The 20,605-nt window shown below is 41.5% G+C and overlaps 1 protein-coding gene and 1 long non-coding RNA gene across 2 annotated transcripts; both read right to left on the bottom strand.

The window, feature by feature from the left end:
• LOC107611151 (plasma membrane ATPase 2-like) lies at nucleotides 12,604-13,796 on the bottom strand. The gene is made up of 5 exons (XM_021108266.1): nucleotides 13,694-13,796; nucleotides 13,299-13,460; nucleotides 12,985-13,223; nucleotides 12,859-12,891; nucleotides 12,604-12,762 (listed from the first exon to the last, which is right to left on the bottom strand). The coding sequence occupies exons 1-5, from the start codon at nucleotides 13,794-13,796 to the stop codon at nucleotides 12,619-12,621; spliced, it is 681 nt and encodes a 226-aa protein (XP_020963925.1). The 3' UTR covers nucleotides 12,604-12,618.
• On the bottom strand, nucleotides 14,793-15,477 carry LOC110265941. Its single transcript, XR_002352638.1, has 3 exons — nucleotides 15,444-15,477; nucleotides 15,148-15,242; nucleotides 14,793-14,889 (listed from the first exon to the last, which is right to left on the bottom strand). It is a non-coding gene; the product is annotated as an uncharacterized LOC110265941 (long non-coding RNA).

Raw genomic sequence — 20,605 nt, 5'->3', positions numbered from 1 at the left:
GTTTTGGTGTTCCCGCCTCGCAATCTCTCTTCTTCTATTTATTTGTTTTGACGAAGCCTGGAGTAGTAAAAAAGAAGGCGGCTTGGGTCTCCTTTCGATCTTCCCAGGGGAAGAAGGTCTTTTCCATGTTTGACGAATCGTTCTGTGATTTTAAAAATTACTTTTTCAAGGTCCGAGCTGTTGAAGGAGCTCGGCCCTTTTTTCTGGATGAGAATGATGAACCCGCCTTTTCCTTGGAATGGCAAAAAGATGTGCAAGTGTCCCGATACACGTGGCAAATGTTGGATGAAACTGAGCGAGCTTTTGTGACCGTCTTGGAAGAACACTGGGGTCAACCTCCCCATCTCGATACAAAAAAATTTTTAACCAATCCCTCTCTTCTTCAAACCGAGCTGGGTATTTTGCGTTCCTGATTTTCCCTTTATTATCTTGTTTATTTTGCTTGTAAATGCCTTTCCGACTTTCAGCTTCATTTCTTACTGTTGCGTTTTGCAGAGGAAATAAAGAATAATAAATCCATGAAGGCTTTTAAAAGAGCATAGAAGGCGACTGCTGCTAAAAGCATCTCGGCCAAGGTGGCCGGGGAGGGATCTTCCCAAGTACGCATGAAGCCGTCCATGGCGAGTTCTCCGAGGAAGGTGATCCTCACTCCCCGAGTTCGTCTGGCTGACCCTCCCCTGACTTCTGTTGCTCCTTCTGGCATTCCTCCCAATTAGAAATAGAAAACAGCTGAGCCTTTTAACCTTGATGCTTTTAACTTTAATGCAATTGAATTCGTGGATCAGCAAATTGGTCCCTATGGTTTCCTTCCCATGGACGATGTGTCCATCCTTCGCCATCTGGAATTTATGACCCAAAATAGCATTAAGATGGCGTATATGGGAGCTTCTCTGTACCGAACTGCCCAGAATCTTCCTCTCCATGCCACCAAAGAATTTATGGAGGAGGCAAAGCAAGAGTTCGACCGGATGAAGGGCCTTAAGGAGGAGCTTGAGGTAAAGGTTGCCAAGTTGGAGAAGGATTTGGAGACTGAGAAGGCGAGTTCCTTTTCTCTGGCGGCTTCTGTGAGGCTGGCCGAGGATACGGCTATGAGATATAAGGACAGTTATGTGACGTCTTATCGAGAGGTGGTGTGCCTGAGGGATGAGCTGGAGAGTGCCCGGGAAGATTACTCTGAGCTTCAGGGTCATCTCGTTGGTAGTGTGACTGCTTCTTACGAGAACCTGAAAGAACAAGTTCGGGTTATTGCTCCCGAGGCCGACCTTATCCTCTTCAGCCTAGATAACGTTATCAGGGATGGAAAGATTGTCCCTGATAACGAGGATGATGATGATGTTGAACCTCCCCCTGTGTCCTCTGCCAAAGTGTCGACCTTTTCTGCTCCTCCGGCTGTGTCTGATCCGGATTGCCAGATTCTGAACTGGGAGGATGAAACTGTGGATGCTGTGCCTATTCAGACTCGCCCTCCTTCTCCTTGTCCTGATGCTACCAAGAAGGCTCTCGATGTTTGCTGATTTCTCTCTAGATATTTGTGCAGCTGGCCCAGCTTGTGGGCTCTTAAACTTTTATTATTTTGTTAATTTCCGACACTTTCTAGTTGCTTGTCTAGCAACTTTTACTTTTAAAGAACAAAAGTAGCTTGCTAGCTTTTTTGAGGTAAATTTTGGTGGCCTCTGACGCTTTATAACTTTGTAGATTATATCATGCTTTTTTGTGCTTGACTTGGTATCTCTTCTAGTTTCTGAGAATGTTGGAACCTTGCGGCTCGGCCTCTTTGGATTGCTTTGTACTTTACAGTTTGTAGCTTGGATCCTTTGAGGTTGTGGCTGTGTGGGTCCGACTTGTTTTTCGGTTTTCTCGCTTTTGCTTGTATTTTCAGCGTTTCGTAACCGATTTCTTTTCGTCGTCCTCTTCTAAGTTATTTTTGTAATCCTCTTTCTTGGACCTTTGTTGGGTCTCTTTCAGGGATTACTTTTATAACTTGTTTTGTAGGAGGCCAACTTCTTTTCGTCGTCCTCTTCTAAGTTATTTTTGTAATCCTCTTTCTTGGACCTTTGTCAGGTCTCTTTCAGGGATTACTTTTATAACTTGTTTTGTAGGAGGCCGACTTCTTTTCATCGTCCTCTTCTAAGTTATTTTTGTAATCATCTTTCTTGGACCTTTATCAGGTCTCTTTCAGGGATTACTTTTATAACTTGTTTTGTAGGAGGCCGACTTCTTTTCGTCGTCCTCTTCTAAGTTATTTTTGTAATCCTCTTTCTTGGACCTTTGTCAGGTCTCTTTCAGGGATTACTTATAACTTGGGTTGACTTGGTCCGACTTTTCAACGTCGGCCAGTCTTTAAGTTATTATTTAGCAATCCATAAGACCTCGTCAGGTTCTTTTTCGGATCACTTTCGATAACTTCTTACATTATTCTGTGTTCATCTTTTGCCGATTTGTAGAAGGTGGTTGCTATCTTTTGATCGTCTTTTAGGTGAATCACGTTTTCACCTTTATCAGACGATTGTCTTTATCGTGATCATGCAGTGAAATTGTTTTTCACTTTATGCCGATCTGTTGCTTTATAATCGAACGATGAATGCTTCAGATTAATGCGTCTTGGACATTTGTAGAATATTTAAAAATATATTTTATTCAAAAGAAATTGCAAATATATACATGCGGGAATTTTTCATCCCTATAAGTCGGATAGTGTCTGAGTCTCACTTGGTGCCTCATTAAAAAACCTTTTCAGGAAAAAGAGTGCATCCAATAATGAGATCTTTTACTTTTTCTAACTGTAGTACCTTCTTAGGTTGCAGGCGTGCCATGATCTGGGAAGCTCTCGTCCGTCGAGTTCGGACAGTCTGTAGTAGCCCTTCCTGAGTACTTCTACAACTCGGTAGGGTCCTTTCCAGTTTGCTGCCAACTTTCCTTCTCCTGGTCGAGTCGTTCCAATATCATTTCGGATTAAGATGGGATCATCCTCTGCGAAACTTCTTGGCACTACCTTTTGATTATATCTGGAAGCCATCCGACGTTTTAGTGCTTCTTCCCTGATCCGAGCTTTTTCTTGGATTTTAGGTAGTAGGTCGAGTTCTTCCCTCTGAAGTTGAGAGTTGGCTTCTTCATTGTAGTGGACTACTCTGGATGACCCTTCCTCGATCTCTACTGGTATCATTGCCTCCACTCCATATGCTAGTCGAAAGGGTGATTCATTTGTGGTGGAGTGTGGCGTTGTTCGATATGCCCATAGGACTTGTGGAAGTTCTTTGGCCCAAGCTCCCTTTGCATCTTGTAGTCTCCGTTTCAACCCAGCCAATATGACTTTGTTGGCAGCTTCGGCCTGTCCATTGGCTTGAGGGTGTTCGACGGAGGTGAGCTGGTGTTTTATATTCAAGTCGGCTACTAGTCTCCTGAAGCCTGCGTCTGTGAATTGAGTGCCATTATCTGTGGTAATGGAGTATGGAACCCCGAACCTCATGACAATGTTCCTGTATAGAAATTTCCAGCTTCTTTGAGCGGTGGCGTTGACTAGGGTCTCTGCCTCAATCTATTTTGTAAAATAGTCTACTCTGACTATGAGGAATTTTACTTGTCCTGATCCCTGGGAAAAGGGTCCGAGAAGATCAAGTCCCCATTTTGCAAATGGCCAGGGCGAGGTTACACTGATGAGCTCTTCTGGCGGGGCGATGTGGAAGTTGGCATGTTTCTGACATGGTAGACATGTCTTTACAAATTCTATAGCCTCTTTCTGTAGGGTTGGCCAGTAGAATCCCGCCCACAGTACCTTTTTGGTGAGAGCTTGTGCCCCGAGATGATTGCCACAAATACCACTGTGTACTTCTTCTAAAACTTCCCTTGTGTTGGAGGTCGGCACATATTTTAGTAGTGGTATTGAGATCCCTCTTTTATATAGGGTGTTGTTTATGATGGTGTAGTACTGAGCCTCCCGTTTTAACCTCTTCGCCTCTTTTTCGTCCGTAGGGAGTGTTTCTGCTTCGAGGTAGTTAATTATGGGAGTCATCCATCCTTGATCCCGATCTGTTATGGCTAGGATCTTTTCTTCTTCTGAGAATGACGGGTCCTGTAGCATTTCTTGGATGAGGCTTCTATTGTTGCTCCCTAGTTTGGTGCTGGCTAGTTTCGAGAGTGCGTCAGCTCGGGCATTTTTTTCGCGGGGTATGTGACAGATCTTATATTCCCCGAGGAGTCCGAGTTGTTCTTTGGTTTTATCCAAATACTTTTTCATGGTGGGATCTTTGGCTTGGTAGCTCTCCGTTATTTGTGAGGTGACTACTTGTGAATCATTGTAGATATTGAGTTTTTGAGCTCCAACCTCTTTAGCCAGCTTCAAACATCCGCCTGGTTGTTTGAAGCCGGGAACCCAAACTTGAGGAAAAGCTCAACTTGGGTTCCTTGGTTGCTTTCTATTATCACACCTGCGCCGCTTCCAGTCTTATTTGAAGAACCGTCCACATAGAGATTCCATTCTGTGGGAATTTCCAGGGCATCTGTGAATTCTGCAATGAAGTTGGCCAGATATTGTGATTTGATGGCCGTCCGAGCTTCATATTGGAGATCGAACTCAGATAGCTCGACTGTCCATTGTAAAATTCTGTCTGCCAGATCTGTTTTCTGCAATATTCCTTTTATGGGCTGGTTGGTTCGAACCCTAATAGTGTGAGCCTGGAAGTACGGGCGAAGTCGTCGAGACGTTAGAATGAGAGTGTAGGCAAACTTTTCTATTTTCTGGTAGTTCAACTCAGATCCCTGTAGCGCTTTACTAATGAAGTAGACGGGTTGTTGCCCACTTTCGTCTTCTCTGACTAGTGCTGAGGCTATTGCCTGGCTTCCTACTGTGAGATATAATATGAGCGGTTCTCCTTCTCGTGGTCGAGATAGGATAGGTGGCCGTCCTAAGAATTCCTTGAAGTTTTGAAAGGCTTGTTCACATTCTGTTGTCCATTCGAACTGCTTTCCCTTCCTCAAAGTAGCATAAAAGGGGAGAGATCTTATCGCTGATCCTGCTAAGAACCTGGATAGAGCGGCCAATCTCCCGTTGAGTTGCTGTACTTCTTTGACACAGGTTGGGCTCTTCATGTTGAGTATGGCTTGACATTTATCCGGATTTGCTTCAATTCCTCTTTGTGTGAGCATGAAACCTAAGAATTTGCCGGCTTCTATTGCAAAGGTGCATTTCGCAGGATTGAGTCGCATTTCATGCTTCCTTATAGTGTCGAACACTTGAGCTAGGTCGGACAATAATGTCTCTTCGCTTTGTGTCTTTATTAACATGTCGTCTACATAGACTTCCATGATTTTTCCAATGTAATCTGAGAAGACTTTATTCATTAGCCTTTGATAAGTAGCTCCCGCATTCTTGAGACCGAAAGACATCACAATGTAGGAGTAATTCACTTTTGGCGTTAAAAACGAAGTCTTTTCTTGATCTGGTGGATACATGGGGATTTGGTTGTATCCCGAGTATGTGTCCATAAACGAGAGGTATCTATATCCGGAGGAAGCGTCTACCAAAGCGTCGATACTTGGGAGTGGGTAAGGATCTTCTGGGTAGGCTTTGTTGAGATCGGTGTAATCGGTGCACATTCACCACTTCTCATTTGATTTTCTCACCAAGACGACGTTGGCTAGCCATAATGGGTACTTGACTTCTCTTATGAATCCTGCCTCCAGTAATTCTTGTACCCATTCTTCTACAGCTTGGGATCGCACTGGCCCAAGTTTTCTTCGTCTCTGTTGTACCGGCCGAGATCCTGGATAGACTGCCAATTTGTGGCACATTATTTTGGGGTCTATGCCTGGCATGTGTGTGGCTTTCCATGCGAAGAGATCGACATTGTCTCGTAAGAATTGTACCAGTAATTCTTTTGAGTCTCCTTTCAGGATCGTGCCGATATTAGTTGTTTTGTCCGAGGTATCTTCGATCTAAATCTTCTCTATCTCACCTTCTGGCTGCGGACGGAGTTCTTCTCGTCTCTGAACTCCGCCAAGCTCAATTGCATGAAACTCTTCTCCTCTGCCTCTGAGGTTTAGACTTTCGTTGTAACAGCGACGTACCATCTTTTGATCTGCTTTTATTGTGGCTATCCCCTCTGTAGTTGGGAATTTCATGCATAGATGTGGAGTCGAGACTATTGCGCTGAGTTGATTTAGTGTTGTCTGACCTATTAAAGCATTGTAGGCTGAACTCACGTCGACCACAATGTAGTCTATTTTGAGTGTCCTGGATTGGTTCCCCTTTCCGAAGGTTGTATGTAGTGATATGTATCCCAGTGGTTGTACCGGGGTATCTCCAAGTCCGAACAGATTGTTCGGGTATGCCTTAAGCTCTTTGTCTTCTAGGCCGAGCTTGTCAAAGGCAGCTTTGAATAAGATATCGGCAGAGCTCTCTTGGTCTATTAATGTGTGGTGCAGATTGGCGTTTGTCAGTATGATGGTGATGACCATGGGGTCGTCGTGTCCCGAGATGATACCGGATGCGTCCTCTTTAGTGAATGTGATTGCAGGGATGTCGGGTGCTTCCTCCTTTCCTTTGACATGATATACTTCTTTGAGATATCTTTTGCGAGATGATTTGGAGATTCCTCCCCCTGCGAATCCACCGTGTATCATGTGGACGTGTCTTTCTGGTGTACGAGGTGATCGCGTGATTCGTCCGATGTCTTCGTCCCTTCGTCTCTTTCTTTGATCATCATCTCGGGTGGCCAGAAACCGATCTAGTTTTCCTTCCCTCACCAATTTTTCTATAATGTTCTTTAAATCGAAGCACTCGTTGGTGGAGTGCCCTCGAACTCGATGATATTCACAATACTCATTCCGGTTTCCTCCCCCTCTTTTGCCTTTGAGTGGCCGAGCTGGGGGTATTCTCTCCGTATGGTAGACTTCTTTGTATACGTCGACTAAGGATACCCTGAGAGGGGTGTAATTGTGGTATTTTTTGATTTTCTCCCCTTGTCGATCTTCTTTCCTTTTGGACTCCTTATCTTTATCTCGGTTGGGGACCCCAGATTTGGAGGTTTCTCCCAACCGAGAATTTTCTTCCATGTTGATGTATTTTTCTGCTCGCTCCTGCACTTTGTCTAAGGAGGTAGGGTACTTCTTTGATATGGATTGGGTAAAAGGTCCTTCTCGTAGGCCGTTGATGAGTCCCATGATGGTGGCCTCTGTTGGCAAGCTTTGTATGTCCATGCATATTTTGTTGAATCTTTCCATGTAGTTGCGGAGGATCTCCCGATCGCCTTGCTTGATCCCCAGTAAACTGGGGCATGTTTGGCCTTATCTTTCTGGATGGACAATCTGGCTAGGAATTTTTTGGCCAGGTCATCAAAGTTTGAGATGGACTTTAGAGGTAAGTTGTCGAACCATATGATTGCTGTCTTCGTGAGAGTTGTTGGAAAAGCTTTGCAGCGAACGGCATCTGAGGCGTCAGTAAGGTACATTCTGCTTCTGAAATTGCTGAGATGATGGTTGGGATCTGTGGTACCATCATACAAAATCATATCCGGGAGTTTGAAGTCTTTTGGAATTTTAGTTTTCAAGATTTCCCTGGTGAATGGATCTTGTTCTTTGCGTGAATTTTCCTCAGGAGTGGCCCGAGGAGCTTTTGCTTTGAGATCGGCTTCTAATTGCAGTAGTTTGTCTTCCAGTTCTCGACGTCGCCATACCTCTCTTTGAAGATCCTTCCCAACCTCTCGTTGTTGTTGGGTTTCTTTTTCAAGTTGCTTTAAGCGATCTTGAAGTGCTTCTATTACCCCGGGATTTGATGAGTTTTTGTCTCCGTTGGATTCCAGAGTATTCTTTAGCGTAGTGTTCGCGTTCTTGTGCGGCGTTCTGTTTTCTAGATCTGAATCGTGGTAGTTGTCATGGCCATCCGCCATGGTGTTCGGATGACTTCCAGGGTCCCCGACAACAGCGCCAATGTCCCGAGGGTTACCTGAAACTGTAGGCCGATCTCGGATGAGATCTTCTGTACTGGTCGGAGATGACGTGTCCGACTGGCTGGTGGTGGCCGGAGCTGTTGTGTCCGACTTGTTGGACAGACTGCACTTCTGATCCTTGGTCACCGGAGGGTGGGGGTACCTACAAGAGACTCCGATGCTTAAGTTAGCATGGGTATTAAACAGGTTTATTGTAGAATCAGAGTATGAGTTATACTTGGGTGCTCCAGTGTATTTATAGTAGATGGGGCTGACCTTTCTGATAAGATAAGTTAGTTATCTTATCTTATCTTTATCTTATTTTGGGTGAAGTCAGCTTATCTTCAAGGGAACCGCCTTTATCTCTATAGGCTTGGATTGCCTTTGGATTTGGGTCGTGTTCCTCTATTTGGGCCCTTTATTGGGCTCTCCTGTCGGTTTGGCCGATCTCTTTGAGAAGAGGTCGGCTAGTCAGACCTGAAGAGGTCGGTCGCCATGTCGCTAAACATCCCGGGTCAGACAGCTTGACCCAGGGTATGAACAATAAGTAGCTCCCGCATTTTTGAGACCGAAAGGCATCACAATGTAGCAGTAATTTGCTTTTGGTGTCAAAAATGAGGTCTTTTCTTGATCTGGTGGATACATGGGGATTTGGTTGTATCCGGAATATACATCCATAAACGAGAGGTATCTATATCCGGATGAAGCATCTACCAGAGCGTCAATACTTGAGAGTGGATAAGGATCTTTTGGGCATGCTTTGTTGAGATCCGTGTAGTCAGTGCCCATTCGCCACTTCCCATTTGATTTTTTCACCAAGACGACATTAGCTAGCCAAAGTGGGTACTTGACTTCTCTTATGAATCCTGCCTCCAGTAGTGCTTGTACCTGTTCTTCCACGGCTTAAGATCGTTCTGGCCCAAGTTTTCTTCGTCTCTGCTGTACCGGCCGAGATCCTGGATAGACCGCCAACCTGTGACACATTAGCTTGGGGTCTATGCCTGGCATGTTTGCAGCTTTCCATGTGAAGAGATTGACATTATCTCATAAGAACCATACTAGTAATTCTTTTGCGTCTCCCTTCAGGATCGTGCCAATATTAGTTGTTTTGTCCGAGGTGTCTCCGATCTGAACTTTCTCTATTTCTCCTTCGGTCTGTGGACGGAGTTCTTCTCGTCTCTGAACTCCACCAAGCTCAATTGTATGGAACTCTTCTCCTCTGCCTCTAAGGTTTAGACTTTCGTTATAATAGCGGCGTGCCATCTTTTGATCTGCTTTTATCGTAGCTATCCCTTCTGTAGTTGAGAATTTCATGCATAGATGTGGAGTTGAGACTATTGCGCCGAGTTGATTTAGTGTTGTCCGACCTATTAAGGCATTGTAGACCGAGCTCATGTCGACCACGATGTAGTCTACCTTGAGTGTTCTGGATTGGTTCCCTTTTCCGAAGGTTGTATGTAGTAACACGTATCCCAGTGGTTGTACTGGGGTATCTCCCAGTCCGAACAGGCTGTTCGGGTATGCTCTAAGCTCTTTTTCTTCTAGGCCGAGCTTGTCGAAGGCAGTTTTAAATAAGATGTCAGCGGAGCTCCCTTGGTCTATTAATGTGCAGTGGAGATTGGCGTTTGCCAATATGATGGTGATGACAATGGGATCTCGTGTCCTGAGATGATACCGGATGCGTCTTCTTTGGTGAATGTGATTGCAAGGATGTTGGGTGCTTCCTCCTTTCCTTCGACATGATATACTTCTTTGAGATATATTTTGCGGGATGATTTGGAGATTCCTCCTCCTGCAAATCCTACGTGTATCATATGGACATGTCTTTCTGGCATTACGAGGTGATCGTTCGGTTCGTCCGACATCTTCATCCCTTCTTCTCTTTCTTTGCTCATCGTCTCGGGTAGCCAAAAACCGATCTAGTTTTCCTTCTCTCACTAATTTTTCTATGATATTTTTTAAGTCGAAGTATTCATTGGTGGAATGCCCTCGAACTCGATGATATTCACAGTATTCATTCAGATTTCCTCCTCCTCTTTTGCCTTTGAGTGGTCGAGCTGGGGGTATCTTTTCCGTATGGCAGACTTCTTTGTAGACATCTACCAGGGATACCCTAAGAGGAGTGTAATTGTGATATTTTTTAATTTTCTCCCCTTGTCGATCTTCCTTCTTTTTGGATTCTTTATCTTTATCTCGGTAGGAGAATCCGGATTTTGAGGTTTCTCCCAACCGAGAGTTTTCTTCCATGTTGATATATTTTTTCGCTCGCTCCTGCACCTCATCTAGAGATGTGGGATATTTCTTCGATATAGATTGGTTAAAAGGTCCCTCTCGTAGGCCATTGATGAGGCCCATGATGGCGGCCTCTGTTGGCAAGCTTTGTATATCTAGGCATGTTTTGTTGAATCTCTCCATGTAGTTGCGAAGACTTTCCCGATCTCCTTGCCTGATTCCTAGTAGACTGGGGGCGTGCTTGGCCTTGTCTTTTTAGATGGAGAATCTGGCCAGGAATTTTTTGGCTAGGTCATCAAAGCTTGAGATGGACTTAGGAGGTAAATTGTCGAACCATCTAATTGCTGTCCTCGTGAGAGTCGTTGAAAAAGCTTTGCAGCGAACAGCGTCCGAGGCATCGGTGAGGTACATTCTGCTTCTGAAGTTACTGAGGTGATGGTTGGGATCTGTAGTGCCATCATACAGAGTCATATCCAGAAGTTTGAAGTCCTTAGGAATTTTAGTTTTCATGATGTCCCTAGTGAATGGATCTTGATCTTTGTGTGAATTGTCCTCAGGGGTGGTCCGGATAGCCTTTGCTTTGAGATTGGCTTCGAGTTGTAGGATTTTATCTTCTAACTCTCGACGTTGCCTTACCTGTCTTTGTAGATCCTTGCCAACTTCTCTTTGATGCTGGCTTTCTTTTTCAAGTTGCTTTAAACAATTTTGAAGTGCTTCTATTACTCCTGGATTCGATGAGTTTTTGTCTCCGTTAGATTCTGGAGTATCTTTTGGTGTAGCGTCCGTGTTTTTGTGCGGCGTTCTGTCCTCTAGATCTGAATCGTGGTCGTTGTCATGGTCATCCGCCATGGGGATGGGATGACTTCCAGGTTCCCTGGCAACGGCGCCAATGTTCCGAGGGTTACCTGAAACTGTAGGTCGATCTCGGATGAGATCTTCTGTACTGGTCGGAGATGACGTGTCCGGCTGGCTGGTGGCGGCCGGAGCTGTTGTGTCCGACTTGTTGGACTGGCTGCACTTCTGATCCTTGGTCACCGGAGGGTGGGGGGTGCCTGCAAGAGACTCCAATGCTTAAGTTAGCACGGGTATTAAGCAGGTTTTTAGTAGAATCAGAGTATGAGTTATACCTGGGTGCTCCAGTGTATTTATAATGGTTGTAGAGTGACCTTTCTAGATAAGATAAGTTAGTTGTCTTATCTTATCTTTATCTTTGAGTTGAGGTCAACTTATCTTCAAGGGAACCGCCCTTATCTCTATAGGCTTGGGCTGCCTTTGGATCTGGGTCGTGTTCCTTTATTTGGGCCCTTTACTGGGCTTTTCTGTCGATTTGACCGACTTATTTAGAGAAGAGGTCGGATAGCTTGACCTGAAGAGGTCGGTCACTTTATTGCTGATCATCCCAGATCGGATAACTCGAACCAGGGTGTGAATAAATGGTTACTAGCTCCAAGCAATCAGGAAAACCACTAAACCACTGTCTATTTTCTAGTTTTTAACTGTATTGCTTTCAACAAAAGCACAAGGTTTCATGTAACTGATGCAGCATAGACAGTAGCAAAGGACTAAGTTTGGTGTTCCCTACCAAAGTAAGTTCAAGAAACTACAATAGTTCATGCATGCCAACTATTTGCCTAAGTGCTTGGAAAAATAAGCAACTTCTGATAATTATGCAGAAAAGACACTCAGCCTCTTAAAAGAATCATCACCAAAGGAAATGCAAAAGTGAACTACAAGAAAACACGTCTATTGCCACGCTTTTAAAGCGTGGTGAAAAGCTGAAAAAGCGTGGCGATAGCTTTTCGCCACGCTTTTTGAGCTACCGCCACGCCTTTTTCAGCCTATTACCACACTTTTTTTTGCCACGCTTTTTTACAAACTGCCACTTGTAAAAACGTGGCCGTATGTGGGAGATATGGCCACGCTTTAAAAGCGTGGCCATATGGGAGATATAGCCACGCTTTTGAAGCGTGGCGATAGAGAGAGATATGGCCACACTTTCAAAGCGTGGTGATAGAGAGAGATATAGCCACGCTTTTGAAGCGTGGCGATAGCAAGATATGGCCACACTTTAGAAAAGCGTGGTCATAGCTAGAGATACGGCCACGCTTTAAAAGCGTGGCAATAGCCTTGTAAAATTTAAAAAACAAAATCCTTTTTTTTATTTTTACCTTCATCAATACAAAATATAAATTTTTCATTTCTTTTTTATTACCAAACTTATATTACAAGACAAATCAAATAATAATTATAGACATATATAATTTTTGTTATAATTATTTTATACATTAAAAAACATACTCAAATACAAAATAAATCTCGAGTTCAAATTCCAAGACTAAAAACTGAAGAAAAATACAAAAACAATACAACTTAAATCCTATGTCCTTCGCTGTTCGTCCTTCCTCTAGCCCTCTTAAACTTCTTTCCTCTAGATCATACATAATTATAGCTAATGTTACTATAACTATAGAGAATACCTCCAAATAATGCATTTTAAATATGGTATTTGAGAGCAGATAGTAATACCATCGTTGAGAATGGCTATGACAAGAACCATAAAGGGAGGAAAGTTAAATTCCCAAATGCATGTGAGTAACATAAAGCCAACCTGCAACCCAAAATAAACTGAAAATGAGAAGGAAAGAAAATGATGGCTTGATCACTGCTAAATTCTCCATATATCATATATGCACTTATAACTTACCACAATACGGATGGTGATAGATACATCATATATCTGCAAAAGAAAAATAAAATAAGGCTTTGAATTTTTTGTTACAACAAGGACTATTGCAATATTTTCTTAATATTTTCGTAGTTGGGGGATTACTGTGTAGTTTTTCATTCTTTGGAAAATTGCACGGCTAGTTAAAACAGCACTTATGATCACACTCAACCCAGGTTCTGTTAGAACTGTATTAGAGGCACTTCTTGCAGCATCTGTTGCATCTGCTACAGCGATACCTATGTCTGCTATCTTCAAAGCTGGTGCATCATTCACTCCATCACTAATCATCCCACAAATGTGCTTTCTAGCTTGTAACCTCTTCACAATCTCATATTTGTGCTCTGAGGGAACATATATAATCAGAAAATAGACAAGAATTTGGATTAGAGCTTTTCTGTGATTGCTATTATACTTACCAGGAAAGACACCAGCAAAACCATCTGCATTTTCTATAAGATCATCGACGGGAACAGAAGCAAAATTATCTTTGCTTTCTCCTAGCAGCGATGAAGAAGGATACATGTTAGAGCCCATTCCAAGACGCCTTCCTGTTTCCTTAGTAATTGCAAGCTGATCACCTGTAAGGGTATTTTTTTTCAAGAGTATGAGATGTGATCCATTTCCCTTCTTGGTTACAAATAATTAATTCCTGAGACAAATTTCTGGAGGTAAAATCTCCCACTAGTAGTCAGTAAGGCATCGGTTTTATTCTTTAATTTTTCAAATGATTCGAAGATGATCCAAAGGAATAACCAGGTTGGTAGTTGAAATAGTACTTCCTTTGGGTCTGCTAACATAGATACAATTGCACAATCAATTGCATCTTGGTTCTCTAGCCTTGATGCCCTTGCAGCCATAAGTACAACCATGTCCTGATTAACTCCATCAGCAAAGACTTGCCAGATATTAATCATTGTTGGAAAAAGAAGAAACAGGTTAGTATTTGAAAACACATGAATGGCTGTATAGACAATGGAGTTACTCTTTGTCTTTCCATTATCTTCTTTCTTTAAGAAATTATCTTCTTTACATTTAACTATGTTTCAAAATGTTAGGACAAATGAGTTATCAAACCTCAATTAGATTCTTGTCCACTGTAAGCTTGTTGAGAGTTAATGTGCCTGTTTTATCATTGCATAGGACATCCATTCCGGCCATTTCTTCAATTGCAGTCATTCTCTTTGTTATAGCACCCTGCAAAGATTTATATCATTAGTACCTAACCTATAATCATTAGATAATAACTTTTATCATTAAAGGATAACAAGTAGGCCCTATTTGGTAACTGCACCAAGACAAAAATATAGAGTACAAACCTATTTGAAAGAGATAGATACAGAAACAGAAAAAAAGTTTCTATCTAGGAACAAAATGTGCCTGATTTTCTATGTAGTCTCTGTCTTCGTGTTTCTATATTTTAGTTCTCAGGCACTTAAGCACAACATTACATTCCATCCTATATAGCTCAACAAAATGTTTGAATCAATAAACTAAATGTAACCTGCTGAGACAATTTGTGTGAACCAATAGCCATTGTAACTGAAAGGACAGTTGGCATTACAATAGGAATTCCGCCAATCAGTAACACAAGGAGGTTATCAATACCAACTCGGTATTTCCTTTGCTGTGGACCCCTGATGCTATTTTACAAATGCTATATTTACAAATGCTATTTTACAAATGCATATCATGGACAAAGGAGCAAAATTGATTAGTAAGTTTCTGATGGTGCTTTCATGGTAAAATTTATCTTGCTAACAAGAAATAAGCAATAACAATGAAGCATGTTGAGTATAACTACAATTATAATTGAAAATAGCAGTATTATTGAGCACAAACTGATAGAAATTCTTCCCATGAGTGCATGAGTGTGAGAGCAAGTGTGTGCATGTGCATGGTACGTTATGCACCTTAACCTCGGGGTCCGTAGAAATCATCTAGTACTTGGATCACGAGACGGCCAGCAGGCCAAGAAAGATTACAAGCTGCTCCAATGGAAACCTTGTACTATGAATAATAATAATCAAATAAAAACATGGTGTTAAATAAATAAAATGACAAAAATTAAATAAGTATCAACTCAGTTTTCTTCTCATCAAACTTAGTACTATGAATCAAGCAACTCAATATTGAGATTTCAATTAGTTCATGCAAGTAAAAGAGCTCATTAGGTCAAATACAGATGAACCAAGCGGTGCTGAAGAAAATTAAACAAAGTAAAAGCATTAATAAGAGAGTTATATATATATATATATATATAGGTACCATTGAATCAATGGATTTCTGGTTCATGCAATACTCCTCAAGCTTTTGAAGCTCTTGAGAGAAGTTCTGCAAATACAGGAAAAAGGCACCTGAGGCTAAGATTGGAACAAAGTCAGGTAGCAGCAGCAAAGCAAAAGCAGATAAGCTATTCAATCAATCAGTTTATAATTTCTTATAATATAAATCAAGCTCATTAACAGCTTCTCATATCAGATTATATTGTTCTAGTATGATTTTCAAATGAAAAAAAATATGGATTCCATGAATTACCTTTTTCAATGATTTGGAGTGCTTACAGCTAAAGAACCACACTCAGCAATGATTTTGTTCAGCATAATGATGACAAGTCATCTTAGCCTAGTTTCACTAGTCTTTTTCTTTTGTTTTCAATTGATTTTATGCACTTTCTTGAGCCATAAGTAAGCCAATTGGGTAGAATTTCATGTTTCCTTTGATTTAATCAACCATGGATAAATTAATGCAATTTCATGAGATTTTGTGCTATAATTGTCATATATTATGAAAGAATAACAATCTCATGATTTTGAGCATAGCTTTGATGTACTTGGTTGATTAATGATAGGTGAAAAGAGCTTTGAAGAAGGTTGAAGAAAGAAGAAATGGCAAGGAGAAAGAGAGAACAAAAAGCTTGAGCAAAAGCTTGCCTCAAACTTTAGCTCAAACTTTTGGAAGAATTGAATTCACCCTGGAGGAGCAAAAGCTTGCGCCAACGTTTGCCCTCAAGCTTTTAGGCAAACGTTGGTGCCACAACAAAACACCCAGGAGAGCAAAAGCTTGCGCCAACGTTTGACCTCAAGCTTTTAGGCAAACGTTGGCGCCACAACAACATGAAGGGGTATACTTCCAACAATAATAACTTGAGTTGTAGATGTCCAATTGAGGTGATTCCAATTGTGTTAGAAAGCTAACGTTTAGAGCTTTCCAACCATATATAATAGTCTATAGTGGACATAAAATTGGCAACTTGACAAGAGGGCAAAGTAGTACCCCAAGAGGCATGCAAGAGGGATCCACGTTTGGCTCAAAGTTTGACCTCAAACTTTGGCTCAAACGTGGATGGCAGCAAGGAAGGCTAGCTGATATGAAAAGTTTGAGTAAAAGTTTGACCTCAAACTTTTACTCAAGCTTTTCTGGTTCATGGCCCGGTTCACAAATGGGTTTCTCTCCAACTCCAAGAGAAATCAACAGAGGCTTTTGTCAACCCAATTCCATCAAGAGCAAAGGCCCAATTCAAGGCTTGAAGATCATTTGAAGAGAGTGTATAAATAGCTTAGATTTTAAGTTTTTAGGAAGCTTTTCCGTTTTAGTTTTTACTAAGTGATTTTGGGAGAGCTTTTGGTTAGGAGTTAATTTGAGATTTTGAGTGTTGGGGAAGGAGAATTTAATTCTCTTCCTCTTAGTTTTCTTGTTTTAAAATTTCATTTACACTTGTCTTGAATCTTGGGTTGAAGAATTGAGGAAATTCTGTCTCAATTTCATCTTGAGATCTCTCTGTTTTGATTTACTGCATCATTGAGAATTTGCGATTTCACTTCTTTTCTTCTACTGCTGGATCTTTACTTTTCTTGCAAATGAATTTTGAATTTGGATCTAGGAAGGCATTGAGATCTAGACTTGGTTATCTAGTCTCTTGGGTCCTGAGATCTACATCTTTCAATTTTAATTTCCTTGTTTCGTGCTACACCAAGCTTATTTTCATTGTCATTTGAGATCCGGTTTAATTGAATCCATCTTTTACATTTCTGTTTGTTGAATTTTACTTTTCATTGTTTAATTTCTACAAATCCACTTCCCAATTCCCTTTATAATTCAAGTAATTTACATTTCTTGCACTTTAAGATTCAGCCATTTACATTTCTTGCAATCTAAGTTTCTGCAATTTACATTACTTGTTCTTTAAGATTCAGCTTATTTACTTTCTTTGCTCTTAAATTTTCTGCAATCTACCCCTCTCTCTTTACATTTCAAGCAATTTAGTTTCTGCAATCACAAATCACCCAACCAATACTTGATTCGCTTGACTAAATCAACCACTAAACTAAAATTGCTCAATCCTTCAATCCCTGTGGGATCGACCTCACTCACGTGAGTTATTATTACTTGATGCGACCCGGTACACTTGCCGGTGAGATTCGTGTGTTTGGAATTTGTTCGTTTTTTCCAAAAATACACATCAAGTTTTTGGCGCCGTTGCCGGGGATTGATTAGATTGACAATGATTAAGTAAGGTGGTGGTCTAGATTAAGCACTTTTTCTTTTTCTTTTTTACTAAGCATACTAACTGTTTAAATTTTTGCTTAAGCTAACACTAACTTCACTCTAGCAATAGAGTGTTTAATTCTGGCTCCTAGTTCTGTGTTTATGTCAGGAGGAATAAGCGATGAATCCACACCTTTTAATCCTGAAACACTTTGGAGGTTGAGAAGGGAACCAAGAAATGGAAGAAAATCCAACAAATCCACAAGTGGGAGTGGCCAACGACAATGGTCAGCCCCAAAGGAGAGTATTGGCTTCATATACATTTGGTAATCCAAGGCATTGTGGGAGTAGCATCCTGACCCCAAATGTCGATGCAAATAACTTTGAATTGAAGCCCCAACTCATCACCTTGGTGCAGAACAACTGTTCTTATGGAGGAGGCCCCTTGGAAGATCAAAACCAGCACCTATCCACCTTTCTGAGGATATGTAACACAGTGAAGACCAATGGTGTGCATCCTGACAGTTACAAATTGTTGCAATTTTCCATTTTCTCTCAGAGACAAAGCCACTCAATGGTTGGAATCCTTCCCAAGAGACAGCATCAACAACTGGGATGATCTAGTAACCAAGTTCCTTGCCAAGTTTTACCCACCTCAAAGAGTTATTAAATTGAAGACTGAAGTACAAACATTCACACAAATGGATGCTGAACCCTTGTATGAGGCATGGGAATGATACAAAGCTCTAATCAGGAAGTACCCTCCTGAGATGTTTAATGAATGGGATAAACTCCAAAATTTCTATGAAGGACTGACAATGAAAGCTCAAGAGGCACTTGACTATTCAGTAGGAGGCTCGATGCAACTCATGAAGACAGCTGAAGAAGCTCAGAACCTCATTGATATGGTGGCAAACAATCAATATTTCTTTGCTCATCAGAGACAACGCCAGCCATCACAAAGGAAAGGAGTGATGGAGTTGGAAGGAGTGGACTCAATTCTGGCTCAAAACAAAATGATGCAGCAGCAAATTCAACAACAATTTGATCAAATGGCCAAGAGGATTGATAGTCTCTAAGTTGCAGCAATCAACACAAGCCAATCATCAACCAAATGGGGGCAAAATGAAGAAAACCAAGAAGATCAGCAGCAGGAACAACCTCAATATGTGCACAACCAAAACTGCAGCCAAAATGAAGTTTATGGTGACACCTACAATCCATCCTGGAAGAACCATCCAAATCTCAGATGGGGAGATAACCACACTCAAAACCAACAACCATGGCAAAGAAATTTAAACCAAAACAACTCAAGAAACAACCAGAACAACAACCAGCAAAACATAACCCACAATCCATATAGAAAACCCCAAAATAACCATCATCCACCTTCCACATCCACATTCCACCCACAAAATAATCCCACAAATAGTTCAAACAACTTCCAGCAACAACCATCTCATTTTACACAACCACAACCAAATCCAGACTCCCAAAGAATCTCTAGTCTAGAGATAATGATGGAGAAACTCATGAAAAATCAAGAGATGGTAAGACAAGATCAAGAAGCAGCAAGAAAAGATCAAGAAGCAGCAAGAAAAGATCAAGCCACAACAAGCAAAAACTAAGAAGCTTCAATCAGAAATCTTGAGAGGCATATGGAGCAAATGGCTAAACAAATTGTAGAGATGGGTGAGAAGCAATCAAATGCATCCCCTAGTGCCACTCAAGACCACCCAAGGGACAAAGGAAAAGCTACAAAGTGGGAGGAGTACAAGGCAATCATAGTGGGAAGTGAGAAGACTGGAGGGAAAGAAGTCATCAATCAGGAAGAACACAACAGATAAGTTCCACAAAAAGAGACAGAAGAGAGAAGAGAAAAGGAGAGAAAGACTAAGAATGCAAAAAGCTCAAAGAGAGACAAGGACATCCTTGAAACACAGCTACAAGAGAAGAAGGAAGGGGTGAAGCCATATATCCCCAAACTTCCATACCCTCAAAGGTTCAAAAAAGAGAATGGGGATAAGCAATACTCAAAGTTCCTGAACATATTCAAGACACTCAGCATCAATATTCCTTTCTTAGAAGCACTTGAACAGATGCCAGTGTATGCCAAATTTATGAAGGAAGTGCTGACAAAGAAAAAGTCCCTAAAAGAAGGACAAATTGTTGAGATGACAATGGAATGTAGTGCTATTCTCCAAAGAGAGTTGCCAGAGAAGAAAGATGATCCTGGGAGTTTTTATATACCTTGCACCATAGGAAACATAACAATTGAGAAGTCATTCTGTGATCTTGGTGCAAGCATAAATTTGATGCCTTTGTCTCTAATGAGGAAACTCCAAATTGTCGAGCTGAAATCCACACGAATACTTCTTCAAATGGCTGATAAATCCATTCAGCAAGCACTTGGAGTTGTAGAGAATGTGCTGGTAAAAGTGGGAAAATTTCTTCTCCCAGCTGATTTTGTCGTTTTGGATATGGAGGAGGACCCTAACACTCCTATCATTCTGGGGAGGCCTTTCCTAGCTACGGGCAGAGCATTGATAGATGTTGAAAAGGGGGAATTGTTGCTAAGAGTGCATGATGAGCACCTAGCATTCCATGTTTTTAAAACCTTGTATGAGCCAATTCAAGAAAAAGATTCTATGAAGGATAAAGCCAGAGATCAAAGTTTGAAGGAGGTAGTCAATGAGTTAGCTCCAAGACTTCTAAATCCATGCTTGAAAGCAGTAGAGATGGTGCAACAAACCAAAGAAATCAAGGAGGAACTGGATCCAAAACCTCCAGATGAGAAATTCAACATCTCAGAAAAGGAACCACCAAGGCAGGGAGTATCTTTTGAGAAAGAAGAAGAAGAGGCCAAGAGGGTGGAGAAACAAGAAGATCCCTACTGAAGGCTTTTCACCAGGGGATAAAGTAGTGTTAAACACCCAACCAATGAAGGTGTCCCCACAATCATCTGAATACTACATTGTGAACCGGGTCTTTTCACTTGAACACCTAGAGATCATCAAAGAGGAGACCGGAAGGAAGTTCACAGTAAGAGGAGAAAAGCTGAGGCACTATGATTTTCAACCCCCATGATCAAAGGATGAAATGTCAAGCTAATGACAATAAAGAAGCGCTTGTTGGGAGGCAATCCAACCTGAGGTAGTTTTCTTTTCATAGCTTTTTCAATAAAAATGTTGAATAATTAAGTATGTATTGCAAAGAGCTAAGTTTGATGTTGCACACC

Source organism: Arachis ipaensis, chromosome B08, assembly GCF_000816755.2.
Source record: "Arachis ipaensis cultivar K30076 chromosome B08, Araip1.1, whole genome shotgun sequence".
Lineage (NCBI taxonomy): Eukaryota > Viridiplantae > Streptophyta > Magnoliopsida > Fabales > Fabaceae > Arachis > Arachis ipaensis.
This window is presented reverse-complemented; position numbering and strand designations above follow the sequence as displayed.

Excerpts from the sequence above, each read along its gene's own strand:
- LOC107611151 (XM_021108266.1), bottom strand. The coding sequence starts at position 13,796 with ATGATTAATATCTGGCAAGTCTTTGCTGATGGAGTTAATCAGGACATG. Across the intron at positions 13,224-13,298 it reads TTTTGCTGGTGTCTTTCCTG|AGCACAAATATGAGATTGTG; the intron begins GTAAGTATAATA and ends ATGTTCCCTCAG. Across the intron at positions 12,763-12,858 it reads CTATCACCATCCGTATTGTG|GTTGGCTTTATGTTACTCAC; the intron begins GTAAGTTATAAG and ends TTTGGGTTGCAG.